The 19,147-nt window shown below is 53.2% G+C and overlaps 3 protein-coding genes across 10 annotated transcripts in view; 2 read left to right on the top strand and 1 right to left on the bottom strand.

The window, feature by feature from the left end:
- The first annotated feature begins 6 nt into the window (after positions 1-6).
- Positions 7-6,713, top strand: SMPDL3B (sphingomyelin phosphodiesterase acid like 3B). Its single transcript, XM_080380717.1, has 8 exons — positions 7-106; positions 211-424; positions 1,875-1,972; positions 2,540-2,683; positions 3,262-3,434; positions 3,581-3,761; positions 4,264-4,397; positions 5,436-6,713. Exons 1-8 carry the CDS (start codon positions 58-60, stop codon positions 5,826-5,828), a joined length of 1,386 nt encoding a protein of 461 aa, XP_080236843.1. The 5' UTR covers positions 7-57; the 3' UTR covers positions 5,829-6,713.
- Positions 6,714-6,790: 77 nt separating this feature from the next.
- Positions 6,791-11,829, top strand: XKR8 (XK related 8). 2 transcript variants are annotated; one of them, XR_013927086.1, is made up of 4 exons: positions 6,791-7,132; positions 7,835-8,031; positions 8,948-11,503; positions 11,536-11,829. XR_013927086.1 is itself a non-coding variant. In XM_080380718.1 (3 exons), exons 1-3 carry the CDS (start codon positions 6,837-6,839, stop codon positions 9,679-9,681), a joined length of 1,227 nt encoding a protein of 408 aa, XP_080236844.1. In that variant the 5' UTR covers positions 6,791-6,836; the 3' UTR covers positions 9,682-11,829. The 2 variants fall into 2 exon arrangements, 1 of the variants encoding a protein (XP_080236844.1); XM_080380718.1 differs by having other exon boundaries at positions 8,948-11,829.
- Positions 10,904-19,147, bottom strand: part of EYA3 (EYA transcriptional coactivator and phosphatase 3) — a 59,658-nt gene continuing 51,414 nt past the window's right edge. For 5 of the 7 annotated variants that reach the window (XM_080380709.1, XM_080380714.1, XM_080380708.1 and 2 more), the window contains 6 exons: positions 18,208-18,371; positions 17,258-17,418; positions 15,559-15,673; positions 15,014-15,135; positions 14,638-14,738; positions 10,904-13,747 (listed from right to left, as the gene is read on the bottom strand). In XM_080380709.1, coding sequence (XP_080236835.1) covers positions 13,667-13,747; positions 14,638-14,738; positions 15,014-15,135; positions 15,559-15,673; positions 17,258-17,418; positions 18,208-18,371 — 744 coding nt within the window. In that variant the 3' untranslated portion in view covers positions 10,904-13,666. The remainder of the gene's footprint in view (positions 13,748-14,637; positions 14,739-15,013; positions 15,136-15,558; positions 15,674-17,257; positions 17,419-18,207; positions 18,372-19,147) is intronic. The other 2 variants (XM_080380710.1, XM_080380713.1) reach the window with 1 other exon arrangement.

The following is a 19,147-nucleotide window of genomic DNA, read 5'->3' as shown; positions in this document are numbered from 1 at the left end:
GGCGGGTCGGGGCAGGGCGGGGCCGAGCACGGCACGGCACGGCAGCCGCTGCCCGGCATGCGGCCCGTCGCGCTCCTGCTCTGCCCGCTGGCCGCGGCCCTGTCAGGTAAGTGGGGGGCAGCGCGGCCGGCCGGGCGGGGGCCCGGGCGGTGCCCGGCGGCGGCTCCGCGCCCCCGCCCCGCTGAGCCCCGCGTCTCCCGGCGGCGGCAGGGCGCTTCTGGCACGTCACCGACCTGCACTGGGACCCCGACTACGACGCGGCCGTGGCCGCCGGGCAGGTGTGCCCCTCGGGCGGCCCCCGCGCCGCGCCCGCCGCCGGGCCCTGGGGCAGCTACCTCTGCGACGCACCCTGGCGCCTGCTCGTCTCGGCCGCCCGCGCCATGAGGAGGCGCCTGCAGCGGCCGGACTTCGTCCTCTGGACCGGGTGAGGCTGCGGGGAGGGCCGGGGTCCCGCCGCCCGGGGGGGGTCCCGCGGCTGACGGAGCCCGCCTCAGCTCGCCTGCCCCGCGGGGGGAGGCACCGAGCGCTCCCGGGGCGGGCGCCGGCCGGCCGGGCTGTCGTTCTCGGCGCGGCCCTGCCGGCTCGGGGAGTTTGGGGGGGCGGGGGGGGACCCAGCGCCCCTTACGCGGGGCGAGGTGGGGATGTGCCCGTCGTGCAAACGGGCTTGGGGAGGGCGCCGCTGCGGGGGGCTCTCGGCGCCGGCCAGGGGCTCCCGACAAGCCCCAGCAGCGACAGGCAGGTAAGGGGGGGCGCGCAGCCCACCGCCCCTCGTTTGCTTTCGGCTCGCTGCCGGCCCTGGCTGAGCTCCCGCGGGGCGCTGCTCTGGTCGTGAACGAGCCCTGCCTGTCCGGCAGCGCTGCAGAACAGAGTTCGACGTCTCCTCAAACTGTAAAGAGGCACCTGGGAGACTTGTCTCAAAAAGGGGCTGTTTTGCTTTAGAAGCAGGAAGACCCCCCCCCAAATGGAGTATGTGTTTTCCTAGTATGGTCTCCAAAGGTGGGTACCCTGCTCCACAGGAGGCCTCCATAGCACTTACAGACAGTAAAAGCTTTATTTTGCACTATTATTCTAAGTGCCTGTGTCTTCTTGTAGTGTCTGCTTTTCTCCTAATAGTGCAACATCAGCCTGTAATCTGCTGTAACCTCCAGTCCTAGTTCGCAGTGCTGTTGCCTGGCCCCCACGGTTCAGTTTTCTGTCTCTGTGGATGAATGTTTATACTTAGAAGTAGTTATTGGTCCTTATGACTTTATGTTGATTTTATTTTTCCTTCAAACTATTTCTCCCACTTCTTTGACATCACTTTGAATTTTCATCTTTGTCTTCGATGGGCTTGTTGACAGCCCACCATCATCTACAAATGGCACAAGCCTATTAGTGAAGACATGGAAGTGTGCATCTGCCACGCTTTTGGAGGCAGACCTCAATGATCACTACCTTACTGGAGGCATTCCTTTGTTTTGTTTTAATAAGAGTTGTTACCCTGCTGTTTGAACAGCTGTGCCAACAGCTTTGCTTTGCTGATTGACCTGAGACTGCAAAATGCTGCTCCTTGCGGTATTTCCAGTCAGCTTTAGTGTCTATTAAATGTACCAGGGCAGAGTGAGCCTCCACTTCATACGCTTGTGTTTAGGTTTTCATATGCTTGTTACAGGTTTTTCAAGGTAGGATAAAGTGAAGCCCACTTCCACTGTGAACAATTCCTTGAAAGTCCATCAGTGCCTTGGCCAGTCAACACAGCGCTGGTTCCAGGCACCCAAAAGCTTCAACTTTATTTTCTAGGAGGCACAAAGAAAAGTCAGCAAGTTTCTCTGCCTTGCGTATCACTTTAAGTGTATGCTCTGTTAGTCACAGACATGCTGCTTTTATTTATCTAGAGATGATACTCCTCACGTCCCCAATGAGAAGCTTGGAGAAGAAAAGGTTCTGCACATAATAGAAAATCTGACTTCTCTGATCAAAGAGACGTTTCCAGGTAGGATTTGATGGGATGAGAAGGGGAGAAGGGGCACAGTCTCTCATGGGAAGAACTTACCAGGGTGGAAAAATGACAGAATTGGGAAGGGGAAATGCACAGAAGGGCTGTGGTTGCTGGGACTTGTTTTTTCCTCTTCTGAGTTGCTGTATGGCATGAGGTGTGTCTTATGCACACTCATTGTTTCAGGTTAACTCACTCAAGAGAGGAAAATATTACAGAAATTACACTTCTGTAATTAGTCATTAAGACAGAAAAGGCTTAAGATTTCCTCATGCTTAATCCATGTCAGCAGTGGGGGAAGGAGTCTTATTGATGGTGAAAGCTCACTGATTCATCTGTAAAGCCGTGGCTCTGGGGTGGCTTGTCCTGCACAGGGGATGGTCTTTGCAGCGTTGTACTCTCAGTCATTGCAGCCACGTGGCTGTGGTGTGGATGATTTGCTTTTGCGAGGCTCTCAAGCCATACTGTTCTTCCCAAGTGTGTGAGTGCCTCAGGGAGCTTTGGTGCTGAGGAACTCTGAAGCAAGCACGCAATTACTCTGAGCCTCCTTTTCTCTGTTTCTAGATACCAAAGTCTACGCAGCAATGGGCAATCATGACTTCCACCCCAAGAATCAGTTTCCAGGGAGACAGCACAGGATCTACAACCGAACAGCTGAACTATGGCGTCCCTGGCTGAATGATGCTTCCACTGCTTTTTTCAGGGCAGGTGTGGCACCACTGGCTCATGTTGGCAGCAATCCGGGGAGTTGGGCGTGGTTTAGGAGAATACCATGAAGGGTTTTCCCAGCCTCTATGCTCAGTGAAACAATACCTATGAAGTATTTGCAAAGGAAGGGTCCTATTTAGTGCTGACTTCTGGCACTGAGTTCTCCTGCTTGCAAGAAAAGAAGTTTTTTTTATGCTTTAGTCTTTCCTGCTTTCCTCGAGTTACTGGAAAGTGCCCCTATGGAGAATGCAGAGTGGTGAACTTCGGTGGAAGAAAAAAGAACTTTTAAGAAAGCTGCTGGTGCAGGCAGCACTGTGGTGCTCTGGAGCTGCCCAGCTCCTGCTCGCCCTCCCTTCACCCTGAGAGGCATCAGTACCACAGGAGGCACCCAGCGAGAAGCGTCGCTCCAGATCCATGTTCTGGTGTGGTCAGAGTGCGGCTGGCACCTTGTCCAGATGGTGACTTTGCTGTGGCTATGGCCAAAGAGAGCTGAGAGGGTTGGAAACAAAGGGATGCGGTGTCACGACAACCAGCTTGACCAGACCTCCAGCTCTTTCCCTGTCGGTTACATTTTTCAGGAGCTTTCTACAGTGAGAAGCTGCCCAGCCCAGGGACAAGGGGGCGAATGGTTGTCCTCAATACCAATCTGTACTACGACCAGAATGATGAGACAGCTGATGAGGAAGATCCTGGAGGGCAGTTCCAGTGGCTGGAAGAAACACTGACCAATGCCTCTAGAGCAGATGAAATGGTATTAAAAGAAATGAATAAACAAACTTTGTGGAGGGCTTCTCCTACCCTGGAAACTCTTCTCACGCCTGCTTTTCCCTCTGTGTGATCACAGCGAGCCGGTGGGAAGCATGGGCTTTGTGTTCAGTGCAACTCTTTCTTTTGTAGGTCTATATTGTGGGGCACGTCCCTCCTGGCTTCTTTGAGAAGAAACGAGGAAAGCCCTGGTTCCGGAGTGGCTTTAATGAGCGGTACTTGAAGACTGTGCAGAAGCACCACAGAGTGATTGCTGCCCAGTTCTTTGGGCACCATCACACAGACAGCTTTCGGATGTTTTACAGTGATACAGGTATTGGTTCTGGCCACCCAAGCATTTGCGTACTAGCTCTGCCAGCTCCCAGAAAATGACTGTTGATGAGAGGTTTTGTTCAGTGGCTGTTAGCTGAATGCAGCTGAGAAGCCAGAAAAGGCTTGTGAAATGCTTTGGTCAACAAGAGACAGCAGCGGTTCTGATCACCGCCCCCAGCCTGTAGCTCCAGCCCTCCTTCCTGTTTACCCTCAAATTTTGTCATTTTGTCTGGGTCTCCTTGGCTGAGTGTGGTTCTCTTGTGCACCCTCAGTGCAGGAGTCTTTGGCAGCAGTGGAAAGCCTGTTCTCAGCTGCAGCAGTCCCATGTTCAATCCCTGAGGCTGTCCAATGTGCCGATCTTGACGTGTGCTGTCGTGACTAGGGCTGGTGACAAAACTGCTGTTTGCAGTGTGATCTGTTCCTGGGGTGCTCGCTGCTACGTGGACAGGGTGTGATACAAGCCAGCATCTCCCACTCATGGGTGGTTTTGCCTTTTTGTTAAGGTTCTCCAATCAATGTCATGTTCCTGGCCCCTGGAGTGACTCCCTGGAAAACGACGTTACCTGGAGTGAACAATGGAGCCAACAACCCTGGGATTCGGGTGATCAACTACGATCCAGACACCCTTCAAGTGCTGGTAGGGGATCCCCCCGGGCTGCACGGTGCAGTTTTCTAGAAGAGTACTTTAATTCCTCCATGAAGTTTCAGCCTCCTGTCTAGCACAAAGATTTAGTAAGCCTGTCGGTGAGTAAGAGCAAGACGACCACAGTCAGCTGGGCCAGCTCTTCTGCCGGGATGAGTTACTCAGGGCAGCACAGGACAAGTTTTGTCATGTTCTTGATGTCTTTAGCTAGTTTCCCTTGACACTTGCTTTACTACCTAGGTAATGTGGATTGCAGAGCTTCTTGTTCAGGACTGACAAACTCCTCAAATCCCCTCCAAAAACTTCTAACCATCTAGGAAATTATTTGGGTCCCCCTACTTGCTAAATTGTTTCATTTGCAATGGATCTGAATTTGGATGACTTGTAGGGGCAGCTTCTGTTTCCTCTGTCTCTTATTTGCAAAGAGGCAGAGGATGGGGGGTTTGTGCCTCTCTTTGCAATGGACCCAGCAGCTCTGTGGCTGCTCTGTTTACACATTTATAGCATGAGAAATGAATGCTGAAATACACTGTGGAAGGCTAGGGAACTGGTGAGGCAGAGAGAAAAGGGTAAGGGCTGAGAACAGAAGCTGTGAAAAACGTTAGTCTGTAGTTTGCTCACAGTTGAGAAAATAACTTCACTTGGTGAGCAACTCTAGTGCAATCCTTGCTTCTGCCAATGGGCAGTGTTGATAGTAAATAAGAGTGATTTTTTTTTCAAGATGTCCAGGCCTGAACTTCATGACGTTTGGTGGTAAAAGTCAAGCAGAGAAAAGCCGTTCATCCCTGATGAGTTCTGGAGGCTCTCACCTGAGGTGTCTGTCCCCAGGTTCACGTCTTGGTGGAAAGCAGCTGTTGGGAGGCAGCTGAGCCCTCGCTGGGCAGGGAGGTGTGCTGCCTGTGGTGAATACATGTAGCTGTTGTGCTGCACAGCAGCACCTGGGAGAAGGGGCTGATCACAGCCTAGCCAGGCATTTCCCTCGAGGGCTGAGCCTTTCTTGATTTGTCTTCATTCTCTTTTCTCTCCCTGCAGGATATGGTGACTTACTACTTGAACCTAACCCGTGCGAACATGATGGCCCCAACATGGGAGGAAGAGTTCCCCACATGGGAGGAAGAGTATGTGCTGACAGAAGCCTTCCAAGTCCCTGATGGCTCTGCGCGCTCCATGCAAATGGTGCTGGAGAGGATGTCAAAGGATCCCCACTATCTGCAGCAGTACTATGAGTTTAACTCTGTCAGATATGACCTCACGCCATGTGAGGAGGCCTGCCGTGTCGATCATGTCTGTGCCATCAGGGAAATTGATTTTACAAAATACGATGAGTGCGTTAAAGCCAGCAGCTCTGCCTCTGCAGCTGCCAGTGTTTGGTTTTTATTCTTCTGCTTGCTCTTAAGACTTCTCAGTCCGCAGCAAGCACTGTAATGACAGAGAGCAAGAGAAAACAAGGAGAGTGCAAGTTCGTGATGCACGTGAGTTGGCAGTTGAGAACTTACTCGGAAACCAAGACAAAATCAGTGGCTCTTACTAAAAGCTCTGTGATGTCAATTTGAAATCTTTTTCTAGAAAAGCTTGATGTACCAGGAAGGGGCAGTGATTGTTACAGTCTCTGTGCCAGGCTGACTGGTGCCAGGGAGCGTGTCCCACTCGTCCCATGACGTCTGAGGCAGTCTCCCGAATCAGATGAATTCCAGGCCCTGTGGATGGGAGCTGTGAGCTGCCATGTGTCCCTGAGGAGTCTGCTGCCAGGTGGGTACCTTGCGTTGGTGCACACCTTCCCTTCCGGAAAGGCCACCAACTGGTGACCCAGAAGGTCTTGTTTTGGTGGCCTTGTGCAGTATCAGCCTTGCCTTTGGCTTGTGAGCTAAGCCAGGTGGGATTAGTTCTTTGACAGTGTATGAGCTTCAGCAAGTGTGGGCTGTGACTTTCATGTGTCAGCATCCAAGATGAGGCTCTAGGCTAGTGAGGTTGATTATTAAAAAATAATAAACAGCTCTTCCCTTCTGTGCCCTCTGAACTCGCCCCTTCCTTCATTGGGGTGTTGTAGGCTGACCTTGACCGCTTGACCGTTTAAGGATCTCCGAGCGCTGGGGCGATGGGCATGGGGCAGCCTCGGGCTTTGCTGCCCTTGGGGCAGGGGGCGTGAGGCACGGCAGGAGCGGGCGGTGGCTGGGGAAGGGGCCGGGCGCTCTCCCCGGCGCCTGATGCGGCCGAGCAGGAGCGCGCAGGGCAGCGCGGAGCCGTGCTGGGAGCGGCGCCCCGGCGGCGCTGCGGCCGGTGCGGGCTGCGGCGGGGCCGGTGCCCGGGGCAGAGCCGCTCGGGCTGGGCACGCGGCCGGGGGCGGGGCCGCGGGGGGGCGGGCCGCGGGCGGGGGGGCGGGGCGTTCGCGCGGGGCGGGGCCGGGGCGCGCCCGGTGGCGGGGCGGCGGTGCTGATGGCGGCGCGGGCCGCCCCGCCGCGGTTCGGGCCGCTGCAGCTGGCGCTGGCGGCGGCGGGGACGGTGGCGGCGGCGCTGGACGTGTGCGCCGACGGGTGGGTGGCGGCGGGGTACGCGCGGGGCGGGCAGCCCGGCTGGGCCGCGCTGGCGCTGGCGCTGCTGGCCGCCGCCTCGGTCGCCACCCAGGCCTGCAGCTGGCTCTGGCTGCGCTCCGACCCGCCCGCCCTGCGGCCCGACGTGCCCCCCGGGCTGCTCGCCGTCCTCCACGTCCTCCAGCTCGGCATCCTCTTCAGGTACAGCTTCCCCCCGGGCATCCCTGGTGCCTCGCCTCAGCCCCCCCCCCCGGCGTCCCCCTTCCCGGTCCCTCCGCCCCCCCCCCCGCCGGGCTGCCCCCTCCCCTTGCTCCTGCGAGGAGTCGGGGCCCCGACCCACTGCGGCTGCCGCTGCCCTTGGGCATCCCGACGGCCGGGGATGGGCAGGACGGGACCCCCCGTGCCCCCCCACCCCGTCCGCGGGTGTTCGATGTTCGGGGGCTCCCTGGGCAGAGTGACTCGGCCCAGCCCTGGGTTGGGACCGGGGGATGTGTGTGTGTGTGGGGGGCGGCCCGTGTCCCCCCAGCTCCCCACCCGCCTCCCACAGCTCCGGCTGCCTCGCCGGACCGGGGCTGGGTGTCGGAGCCCCGAAACCTCGGCTCATCCTTGGGCCTCCTGGCTGGGTGGGCAGCGCCCGGCTGGGTTGTGCCTCCGCTCCGGGGAAGGAGAGAGCCAGTTTCTGCCCAGGGCGACACTTGGTGTCACTTGAAGTTCGAGAAGTCAGCCTGACACTTGAACTTCAGCCGGCGTGGGGCATCGCGTGGGGCTGCGGGGCCTGGCTCGGGCAGCAGCGATCTGAGCAGGGATGGGAGCGTTTGAAGTTGTCCTGCCAGGGCAGCCTGGGGGCTGCGGGGGGGCTGTGGTGCCACCCAGCCCCTCCCCCACCACCGGGTCCCCACACAGGTGCCTCCACGCTCTGAAGGTGGGCTGGAAGGTGTGCTGGGAGAAGGCGGAGGAGGAGGAGGAGCAGAGCCGCATGGCCTTCCTCTCCCACGACATCAGCATGCTGCGCCTCTTTGAGACTTTCCTGGAGAACACCCCACAGCTCATCCTGCTCCTCTATGTGATCCTGCGGACAAACAAGGCAGAGCCCTCCCAGGGTGAGGGGGCTGGGGCAGGGGGCTGGAGGGCACGGGCTGGAGGTCAGAGCAGGTTGGATGGGACAGACCAGACGGGCTGTCTGGGGGCTGCAGGACCCAGCAGGACACTGTTCGTCTGTCCTTGCTTGAGGTTCCCACGTCACTCCTTCCCTTGATATGACATGTAGGAGAGCAGACACCTGTCCTGTCCTCACAGCATCACAGACTGGCCGGGGCTGGAAGGGCCCTGGGGAGGTCACGCAGCCCGACCCCTGCTGGAGCAGGCTCCCTAGAGTGGTTGGAGTTGCATCCAGGTGGGTTTTGAATGTCCCCAGAGAGGGAGACTCCACGACCTCTCTGGGCAGCCTGTTCCAACGCTCCGCCACGCTCAAGGTAAAGAAGTTCTTCCTCACATTCAGAGGGAACTTCTTGTGTTTCCGTTTGTGCCTGTTGCCCCTTGTTCTGTCTCTGGACACTACAGAAAAGAGCCTGGCCCCATCCCCTTAACACTCGCCCATAAGGTATCTGTATGCGTTTGTAAGATCCCCTCTCAGTCTTCCCTTCTCCAGGATGAACAGGCCGAGCCCCCTCGCCTTTTCCCGTGAGCGAAAATGCTCCTGTCCCCTCATCGTCCTCGTAATCGCATGCCCCAGTGGACTGTGCTGGGCTTGGGGTGGGAGGGTTGGAGCTGGGGGACCTCTGTGCCACTTGGTCCTGTCACCTCTTCCCCATCCCTTGGGCAAGGCCAGGCACCAGCCTCCTCCTCAGGGAGCGCGGAAGGGGGGGGAGAGACGTAGGTGCTGAGGCTCTGACCCCCCACAGCAGCTGCTTTGCGAGGTGGTGGGAAGCTCGTTTTAGCAGTGCTGGGCGGGGGGAGGTTTAAGCTGAGCTGGGCCCCCTCAATCTGCCCTCAGCATCTCCGCCACTGTGTTTGCAGGACTGGGGATCTGCACCGCGTTCCTGTGTGTGACCTGGTCTCTACTGGACTACCACCAGTCCCTGCGCTCCTTCTTGCGGGACAAGTACGAGCTGAGCCTGGGCTCCTCCGTTGTCTACTTCCTGTGGAACTTCTTCCTCATCTGCCCCCGCATCCTTGTGGTCACCCTCTTTGCCCTGCTCTTGCCCTATGGCGTGGCTGTCCACTTCTCGCTCGTGTGGCTGGTGATGTTCATCTGGGTCAGCCTGCAGGGCACAGACTTCATGGAGTCGCCGGGTCCCGAGAAGCTCTACCGAGCCATGGTGGCCGTGATCCTCTACTTCAGCTGGTTCAACGTGGCGCAGGGGAGGACGCTGTACCGCAGCATCATCTATCACGGCTTCATACTGGTGGACAGCACGCTGCTGGCCCTGTCCTGGCTCTGGTGCCACTCCCCCTCTGACGAGCACTCATTCCTCATCCCAGTGGTCTCTGCTGCCCTGCCCTGTTACTTGCTGGGGCTGGCGCTGAGGGTCACCTACTACAGGTGGCTGCACCCCAACAGGCAGGCGTGGCAAGAAGGTGGCTGCGATGAGGTGGATGCCCACGGGAGGGGTGATGGGCCGGAGTTTCGCTCGCTCTCGGTACCAGGCCTGGTGAACAGGCGGATGTGGTGGCTGGCCCAGACCCAGCTCCCCCTCTCCCCGGGGGGCAGGGCAGCGCTTGCTGAACGGGGCTGCTGCCACCGAGTCTGATGTCTGAGGCCGGCTCCTCCAGAGTGACCTGCCAGGGAGGCAGACGTTGGTCCTGCTCCTGGTCCTGACCCCCCGGGCTGTTGTTCTGGGCAGTGGAGGGACCTGGCAGAAACCAAGGGTAACATGCAAGCACCCAGCAGGTCACAGGGCTCCTGTGGCTGTGCCCTTCGGGAGAGCCACAGTGTTTGTGGGGGGGTCCACCATATTGTGGCTGCCCTGCCATGTCAGCTTCTTTTGTTATTTATTATTAGCTTTTTCCAAAAAGAAAAACTCACCCAAAAAAGAGCAATGTTTTTTTTCTGTCTGTGGCCTCTCCTGTGCCTGCTGCCACTGTTGCTGCCCAGGCAGGTGGGTGCTGGTGGGGGAAGAGCTTGTTCCCCCCCTTGGAAGCAGCGATCTGAGTTTTCCATTTCCAGCCAGGATTTTCCTTCTCCTTTGATTTTTGCTCTTAAGGTCAAAGATCACCTGTTAGGACTATGTTCAGGGAGGGTGTTCCCATGGGAGAACTGCGCTGGGAGAACGCGGGCGGAGCGGTGGCGCGTCGCCACCCTGGGGAGGGTGCTGTGGGATGGGTGCAGGGTCAGGGCAGGTGGGGGCTTTGCCCCTTCAGCAACAGGGAAGTTGGTCCCAGTGTGGATTCTCTTCGGGCAGGAACGAGGAATGTTGCTTCTGGCATTTGCCAGGTCCCTTCCTGCCTTTCTCCTCTGCCACACCCTGGGCAGCGGCTCCCGAAGCCCCCGAGGCCATCACGGGGGCCAGGGACTGACCGCAGAGGTGTCAGAGAACAGGCTGAAGCAGCGACTATAGAAAATAGACTTTATTTTTTTTTTTCTCCAGTTCATAGGACAGTTCCCATTACAGACCATGAACAGGCAGAGGCTGCGTGGTGCCCAGGACCCCTCTCCCACTGCCAGGGCTCCACAGGTCCTGCTGCTTTCCTGAGCGCCAGCACAGACATCTTCCCCCAGGGCTCCCGCAGGCAGCACGCACCGGTGGATCTGGGGGTTTTTAAACCCTCTGCAGTGGAGCTGGAGGGGAGGCCGGCAGCACCCAGGTGGGCTCAGCCTCGGCACGCATTTGGGTTTGTCACCAGTTCAGCTACAGCCAGGTCAGGGGTAATGGGAAAACAGAGACAGAAGAAAAATCAATGCTTGGATAAAGATGTTGTTCCCACCACATGAGAGACAGGAAAAGTCTTAAATTCAGCCAGCAGAAGAAAAAATAAAATAGCCAGGTCAACCTTTATTAAACATAAAACACAGAAATGTACCATCAACCTCCTATTATAAAAGTACTTTACATACATTCAAGCAAACATAGTATAAATATCAGTATGAAATGTCACTGGCTGCAAGAGTTCCACACTCAGCTAGAATTTTTCCGACATCTTAAAATTTCCTTAAAACATTTTAAAGTAAACAAACACAAAGCAAAGCCAGTCAGTGGCAGGGCTGCTTGGTACCTTGGGTCCAGCACTCGCTGCGAGTGCCTGGGCAAAACACGTCCCACCTCCCAGCGCGGGCCAGCCTGGCTCTCCTGCCAGCTCCTTTGGATGCTGGGCAAGCGGAGGGGCCGCTCAGCCGCGCCGGATGGCAGGAGGTTAAGGCACAGGTTTTGATCCCAAAGCTCAGCCAGCCGCAGTACGAGATGTGCTCCAAATGGGCTGCTTCACCAGCTGGGACATATCCCAAGCCTGCTGACAGGAGACTTTTGGATGCACTGGGGACCCGCAGAGAGACGGTCAGGATCCAGCACAGGCTCTTCTGTGATTGCGTCCAAGTCCTGATCTTCTGGCAACATTTCACACTCTGGGAGCGATGGGGCTGCTTCTCGGCCTGGCTCATGTCCTACCAGATCTGCTCGGCTGATGCAGTAGTGATGCTTCACAGGGACCACAGATGAACTGGTCTCTTTATGGACCCAGCAGGAGCCCTATAGCATCTCTCCCTGCTCTGCATGGGGCCCACGCTGCTGTGGAACATCAGCACACACCTACACGCGCTGCACCGGCTGCGTGAGATCACCCACTAGCACACCTGAGCTCTCTGCCTTGCGTATGCAGCACGTGGGAGAGCATCCCCTGTGGGCTCCTGCTTCTCTTCAACCCCACAAGCACCAGGCAGCATGTCCCCAGCTCGCTCCAGGGGCTCTGCCGGGCCAGCAGCCACGAGCAGCTGAACAGAAAGCAGACCACCCCTGACTCCTGTGACCACCCTGGAGAATCTCCTCTGACTTTGTTTTTTTTCTTTTAAAAGCAAAACTGGAGCTAGGAACATGTGAAACAGACCTCCATGTCCAGTCCCTGAGCTCTGCGAGTCCGCAGCCCTTGCTCTAGGCACCTTCTTCTCCACGGTGGTGACGAGCTGGCCCAGGAACAGGCAGTCCTGGGGCACAGCTCAGCGTGTGCTGACCTGGCCCAGCAGCTCCCCCAGCACTGATGGAAATCATTCCCCGGTAATTAATGCCACAAAAGGAATGTGGCAAACATCACCTGCTTCTGCGGGCACAGCCTGAGTGGGTCAGCGTCCTCCCTGAAGTGACTTGCTTTCAGACCAGTCCCCTGTGGGTCCCAGACAGGTGACACTGTGCTGGAGACCACAGATCTGGAGGGGTGTGGGTGCAGCTGCGGCGTCTGGCTCAGCAGGAGCAGCAGAGGCGGTGGGGCACAGCAGACATCTGTCCTTTGTGCAGAAACCCCAGGCACCTGCTGATGTGGTGCCGCTGGGGTACAGGGAGGAGGCAGATACCACTGAACACAGCCTGACCTGGCACAAACCCGACACCCCGTGCCAGCCCCCAGTCTCCAGCTGGCTACTTCTGGCTAGTGGTACTGCAGGTCACCAACTCCAGCCTTTTTTTCCGAGACAGGAGCAGAAAAAAATCAGCGTAACCATCACTTACAAGGCCAGTGTGCTCCAGGCTGCCAAGTCACAGTGTCTTAGAAAATTAAGTCCCTCTTAACAAGGGTTTTGTTTCTAACTATGTAGTTAGGCTAATGCAAAGAAGAATACAAGAAAATTGAATCTGATTCTACTAAAAGGAACTTACTCTCACAAATGGAGTCAGGAAAGTAGAGGTGAAGGTTAATAACCATAACCCTTCTTTGTAACATTCATGAGGATTTAGTTCTCTCAGATTATTCCAACTCCAGAAGAGGACTCTGTTCACATCTGAGCAGTCTGCAATAGTGTTGTGCTGTATCTAACGTTCATTGGCAGTTCCGTTTTCCTTTACAGGGAAAAATCTGTGGGATCTACAGTCTGGGTCACGGGTAGCTGAAATCCAATGATCTCCTGCTTGTTAACAGGGCTTGTGCACACATTGACTAGAAGCCACCGGGATCAACTCAGAACACCAACACCTGTACAAGGAACCATGTATCCCAGAAACGCTCCCTCATCTATTTTCCAGTATTCCCATGTTGAGGAAATAACATAAGGATATTGTAATAAATTAACTGCTTTGAACACCCAGGGAAGGAGAGAGGACACATTTCATAGCAACAGAGGTATTTTTGACATTTTCATTAATATTTCCTATGAAAAAAACCATAGCTCTTTTTGGCTTTGCGAAACAAGGGAGGTTCAGCTCTGCCATCAGTACTTTTCTATAAAAATAAGGTTTTGTGTTTACTTGGATTCTACAACTAAGCTGAATAGAAAGGAGAAGAGTCTTACAAATACTTCTGCTGTTGTATCACACCCGGAGACTACCTGCTAGAGGAATTCAGCTGGCTTCTGTAAGTCTCTTCTTCAGACAAGCTCTAGCTCTACTGAGTCTAGAGCATCTTTATAGGACACCTTTGTACTTGGCAGGGCCTGTGCTCCTGAGGAAATGACCTGGTGTCATGTTCTACGGTACAGGTTGCATTAGATATGTTTTCTTCATCACGCTGAAAAGTGAGTCCCCAAATGTATGAGATTTCTGCCTCCCCAGCGATGGAGAGGGCTTGCAGGAGCTGCAGTCACGCCTTTGCTCCAACTTCTTACAGGAAGTCTAACTCGAGGGCTTGGTGAAGGGACACGAGGTCTGCATGATTTGTGATCCTCCAGAAAGGCATGTTGTGCTGTAACAGAAGAGCCAGGTTTATCAGAATGATTTTACAGCTAGGTTGAAGCCGTCAAGGTACACCTGTAGGGTTGTGCAACACTGGTTTTGACAGCACTGTCTGAGCACACCACGTTCAGGAAGGACCTTGGCTGGATGCACATCAGTATCTGAAGCCTATCTTATCTGCACATCTGTTTACGATGGACACTGGCACTATCAGCTGCTTTGCACGCTCCTGATGGCAAACCTCAGCACTCGGCCGTGAGCTGCTGCTTCATCCAGGAACGCCTTTCCAGGGCTCCCAGGGAACCTGTGTAGATGCCAACCGGCACACGGCAGACAGCACGAAGCCTGCAGAGGCGATGTCCTGACAGTCATCTCTGCATTTTGCTGCCTTTAATTAGTATGGCTGAACAACCTGTTCAAGCCTGTCCAAATAAATCAAACTGTTTGCTCCTTGTTTGTAATTCAGACTAGTAGTAGATGCTGTGTATTGATCTGATCGTCACCAGCAGTTTTCCCAGCTGAGCTGGCAAGTCTAACACAGAGTTTATCACTGCTTGACAGAACCAAGTCCTGACTCCCTCTGCGCTGCTGACAAACTGCACTATCCTAACTGATAGCTGCATGCTATGATCAAGACATGCTACATCAAGATACTGTTTTACAGGGACAATGTTATATGCAAACCTAAACAACAGTAAAACAGAAACTTGAAACCCCCAAGAGCCAGAAAACTTCCCATCTTAATGCGGTGAAAGATCTCTTGCATCTCAGGCAAATTTCCCCCTGGCTGCCCCAGCCTGAAGAGTTCAGCCCTGAAAAAGTGTCCCTGCATAAAAAGACTGCTGCAGCAACTTCCCTGTGCATCGACCACATTCCACCCCTGCAGAGTCAGAAACCCACCTGCTTAGCTGCAACCTCTTCATCACGCCCATCTCCAATTACCACATAGGTGACTTTCTTTCCAAATCGTGACACGATCCTCTCAAAACAGCTCTCTTTACCTGCCGAAAGACAATCCCACTGTAATGAGCCTTAGGCAGAGAGTAACAAAAGCCTGAATAGGTCCCTTCTTCCCAGTACAGAAACATATCCTTGTCTTAATGGGAAGGGGCTAACACCCAGTTCAGCTGTGAGGCCAGGAGCCACCGCTGACACACAGCCAGCTGGATGACAGCCGCCACGGGGCTGCTCAGCTGCAGAAATTGTTTCCTGTGTAAAAATCCCAGGTAACCCATAGCAGACACCTCAGTGCCAGGTACGCAGCACAACCCCTTACCTATTTTTGTAGCACTATAAATATTTTCAATGGGAAACACTTCGCCCAATCCATACAGGAGAACTTTGGCAAGAGCGGGCACCAGCTGGGTGGTCGTGATCAGGATGTTCACACAGTTTTTTCTAAAAGAAGAAAACACATACGGTCAGTGGTGCTGAGGGCTACTCTGGGCAGCTTGCTCAGCTTTCCAAAGTGCCACATGCTTTGTTGTCCTGCTTTCAGGAGGCTTTCTAGGCCAAGACTTTTGATTTGTGATTTTTGTTTGCTTTTTGTTTTGAACCGAAACTCTCTGGCAGAAATGCAATTTTGTCCTATTAAGTCCCCCAGTCCTATTAAGGGGACCTTTCTAACAACAGATGTTGCAGCAGAAAAATCCCAAATGGTGCTCAGGAGTGGAGATCCTGCACTCATTCGCTTTGCTTCTCGGTACTTGTAACAAACAGCAGTCCTATTACATATGGAGACTGCTGCAACACAGCACTGTGTGCAAATCTACGTGAGAGAAAGGGCTGAGAAAGCAATATATACATTTCCAGTTTCCATACCTGGACTGTATGAGTAGCAGGGACTTTAATGCCGTTTCCAGCCAGGAATCTGTTAGCACTTCTATATCGGTCCTTAGTCGCTGCAGAGCTTCCCTCTTCTGCGGGCTCAGAAGGCCTGGAAGGCAAGCAACACAAGTTTTCCCAGCTGAGTTGGCAAGTCTAACACAGAGTTTATCACTCAGTTTAACAGCTGCCTGTTCTGCAATAAATAACACGGTACTGAAGGCATCTGAAAGCTGAGACTGTTTTGAGCCAACAGGAGAAACCAGCTTCCAGCGACACAGGTGACGCCAGACACCCATCTGTGACACTGACTGTGGGGAACTGGGTAGATAATTTTCTCTGTTTATTTCAAACCATTTCTCAGGATATTTGTTACTAAATGCATTTCTCTTGTACAAAGCACTCGCAGCAGTAGGTGTTGTCCAAGGTGACAGGCAGCAGGGGAAGGAACTCCTGCAATCACCCTCTCTGACCTCCTACTTCCCAAGGACCTCTTCCACTTTAATCCTTTTTAGATATCCTTTCTTTATCACTGTATTTTTTATCCCTTTTAGATACCATTTTCTCAAAGTATCCAGTTTTGAACTAAAAGCAGCCAGAAATGGAGCCCATACACTCAAACCTGCTCCCATCAGTAAATACAAAATGAAAGGAGCGCCTCAAGTCTGAACCTCTCTCCACCCAATTTCCAACCAGGACATAAACCCTCCACCTCACTCCAGCCCTGAAGTACACCAGTCCGCTGACAATGAGGCCACGGAGGGACCCACTGTGGGCTGTGCTGACAACTGCTTTACCATGTGGACAAGTCCTGAAAAACTTTGCATCCAGGTTTCCCACATGCAAAATACGGAATAATGGTCTGATCCCTACCAGAAATAAGGTTACTGCAGCATACTGAAAGGCAGACTTAACACTGATGGGATTTTTAAGGCTGATAGTCATAGTTTTGAATACCTGGTTCTTAGAAAATATGTTCAAGGAAATGTTCTATCAAGTTGTGTTTCTTTTTTTTTTTTTTGTGTAAGGCAAATGGTACCAAAACCCACAACCCACCAGGCTGAGTCACCCTGCCAGGTGAACTGCTCCAGCAGCACCCCCCTTTCCCAGGGATGGCAATGCCAAGATTCAGACTAAACCGAAAATCTATCTACATTTGATATCTGTGGTTTGCATCGTTATTACTACTTTGGCATTGGAAGGGAAGCAAATCGAGAAGATTTTAAGTGACTTTGTGAACAGATGTCATGTCAGACTATGAGCACGATGGCCAAAAGGGTGAACGCTGTATTTCTTGACAATGGCATGATAAAAGAAAGATTTTGTGAAGACATAAGTGAAAAGATCTCCTAAGCAGCATGACAGACAAGTCATTTAGGCCTGTTCTAAGCAGACTGACAGGCAGCCTTTCATACAAAATTACAAAGGGACACTGCACCTGAATTTTCTCTTAGATACAGGATTGGACTGACCACCTCTGTCTACATGGTAACTCACAGACTGCACTGGCACGCTGTTCAGTTTTGGAAGACATACCCTCTCAAACTCCATGGAGGTTTGATCCCATTTAGCACTAGCAGAATGGTTACTTTTCATACCCAAACATTCAGGAAAGCAAAAGCCCTGAGAAAGGCCAGGGTCTGGCACCACAAACTGTTTAGTGCTCAGATAAACATCAGTGCAGATGAACACTCACCTCCGACATTAGTTTTGTATTTGTCGTAGATCTCTCGCACCCTGCGGTAGCGGAAGGCCAGTTTTCTCATCCAGTCCACTCCACCCTGGACTCCGACTGACGAGCTGTGATTCGCGTTACTTCCTGAGCCGCTGAAGCCATCCGTGGAGAAACTGTAGTTGCTATTTCAGAAAAGCAGATCTGTTACATGTGCCGTTAACAGCAGAACCACTGCAGTTTTTCTGGCAGGGTTGCAGATTTCAGCTCTGGCAGCAGCTAGAAAAGCACCTCGGAGAGGAACTCTGCACAACCACCACTGCACCCCGGCAACAGAGACCGACTTCTACGGGCAACGTACTCTTGACACCCAACTACATTTGCTGCCCGTTCTGAAGTGCTGTGCTGAAATGCAAATTCAACTCCTCTTTCACACCCTCCAGTATAAAACCTTCGTTTGCTCTTTTGACTGCTCCCTCCTCTGCGATACAGAGCATCCTTCCCCCTAACCCCTTTCCCATCCCGCAGTGATAAACCCCACACAGTATCTTCCAAACATAACGTCCGTTGTCTTCACATCACAGCTGCAGCTCCCCAGGCAGATGAGCTGCTTTACCAGCAGGAAGCAGGTCCCGCTTCACCACCTTCCCCATATTATTTCTCCCTGACAGGCACTTCATAGACCTTTCCATGAGACAGTTCAGCTCATTAATTGCAAGCAGAAAACTTACCCTCACCCTGCCTGACAGTGCACAATCAGATCACAGAGGGATGCAAACCACAGGGAGACTTTTAAAGGTCAAGATCATGAAGTCTGGAGTGCCCGTTCTCCATCCATCATATCATTGAGCACACAAGCAATATTTAGCAGTGGACAATATAATTCACATTGTAATTCCTAATGTCTTAATGTTTTGTAGGTCTTCAAAGAAATAACCACGCAGCAAACAAACAGCACTTGCCAAGTTTCATACCTTGCACAATGCTGACCTCCATCCCTCAACCCCATCTGGGTTTGAAGTCCCCACAAAAAACAGATTACATGAGCTATACACTTCATGCATCCATGAGTACACCACCTTAAATCTTGGCCATTGTCATCAGATGCCACATCTTCTATGTGTACCTGGTCACACTCCTGTTTAAGAAAAAATTAAAAATAAAGTCACGCTGTTGTAATCCAGAAACATACTGAAATTTGCAGATTAAAGAAAGTGTGACACAAAACAATCCCCTCACACTTCCCAACAGCAACAAGCCATGCCATACTGCCTCTGCAAAGCTATACATAGCTTCCATCAGCTTTGTCTCCCACTCCTAGGTTTTACTTCTCAGCGCCAACAGGTCCTTGCCGAGACTGGGATTTGAATACCAGAAAAGTCTGAAAGCAGCATGTGTCCATGACATTTAGAGTTGCCTGCAAAAAAGGATCTTCGACACTCACTAAACAGGTTGGACTCAAAGCTCACTCACCATCTGAAACTCTTTTTCCATTTCACAACAACAAGCCAAACAAAACCAAATATACCCCAAAACTACATTATCTGGTCAGGTATTGATATTCCATTTCATGAACAGAGCTCATGGTTAATTCTGTTACTGGAGAGCCACAGCACAAGCCCTGGAGTGAAACATCAGCATGGTGACACTGCCAAGACTCTGGTAGTTAGTACAGCTAATTTAACCCAGAGATAAATTGCAAATACCTTAGGACAAGAAATTATTTTTCCCCATTTCAAGAATTTCCCACTACTGCTACTAACCAACAACTACAGCAAGTATGTGTAACATACCAATGACTACCTTTCCAGCACAGGAGACTGTATTTGGTGGGGTTTTGGTGGTTTGTTTTTGTCTGGGACAGGGAGGTAACTGTCATTACCACCTTTGCAAAGTTCACAACAGCAAGCAGTC

This window comes from Falco punctatus (assembly GCF_963210335.1).
Source record: "Falco punctatus genome assembly, chromosome: 3".
Lineage (NCBI taxonomy): Eukaryota > Metazoa > Chordata > Aves > Falconiformes > Falconidae > Falco > Falco punctatus.
The sequence above is the reverse complement of the archived record's forward strand: the minus strand, read 5'-3'. Positions and strand labels throughout refer to the sequence as shown.

Bases quoted from the DNA above. Each gene is read 5' to 3' on its own strand.
- SMPDL3B (XM_080380717.1), top strand. From the start codon at position 58: ATGCGGCCCGTCGCGCTCCTGCTCTGCCCGCTGGCCGCGGCCCTGTCA. The intron at 1,973-2,539 runs GTAGGATTTGAT...CTCTGTTTCTAG, and splicing joins GATCAAAGAGACGTTTCCAG to ATACCAAAGTCTACGCAGCA. The intron at 4,398-5,435 runs GTAGGGGATCCC...CTCTCCCTGCAG, and splicing joins CAGACACCCTTCAAGTGCTG to GATATGGTGACTTACTACTT.
- XKR8 (XM_080380718.1), top strand. From the start codon at position 6,837: ATGGCGGCGCGGGCCGCCCCGCCGCGGTTCGGGCCGCTGCAGCTGGCG. The intron at 7,133-7,834 runs GTACAGCTTCCC...GTCCCCACACAG, and splicing joins CAGCTCGGCATCCTCTTCAG to GTGCCTCCACGCTCTGAAGG. The intron at 8,032-8,947 runs GTGAGGGGGCTG...CTGTGTTTGCAG, and splicing joins CAAGGCAGAGCCCTCCCAGG to GACTGGGGATCTGCACCGCG.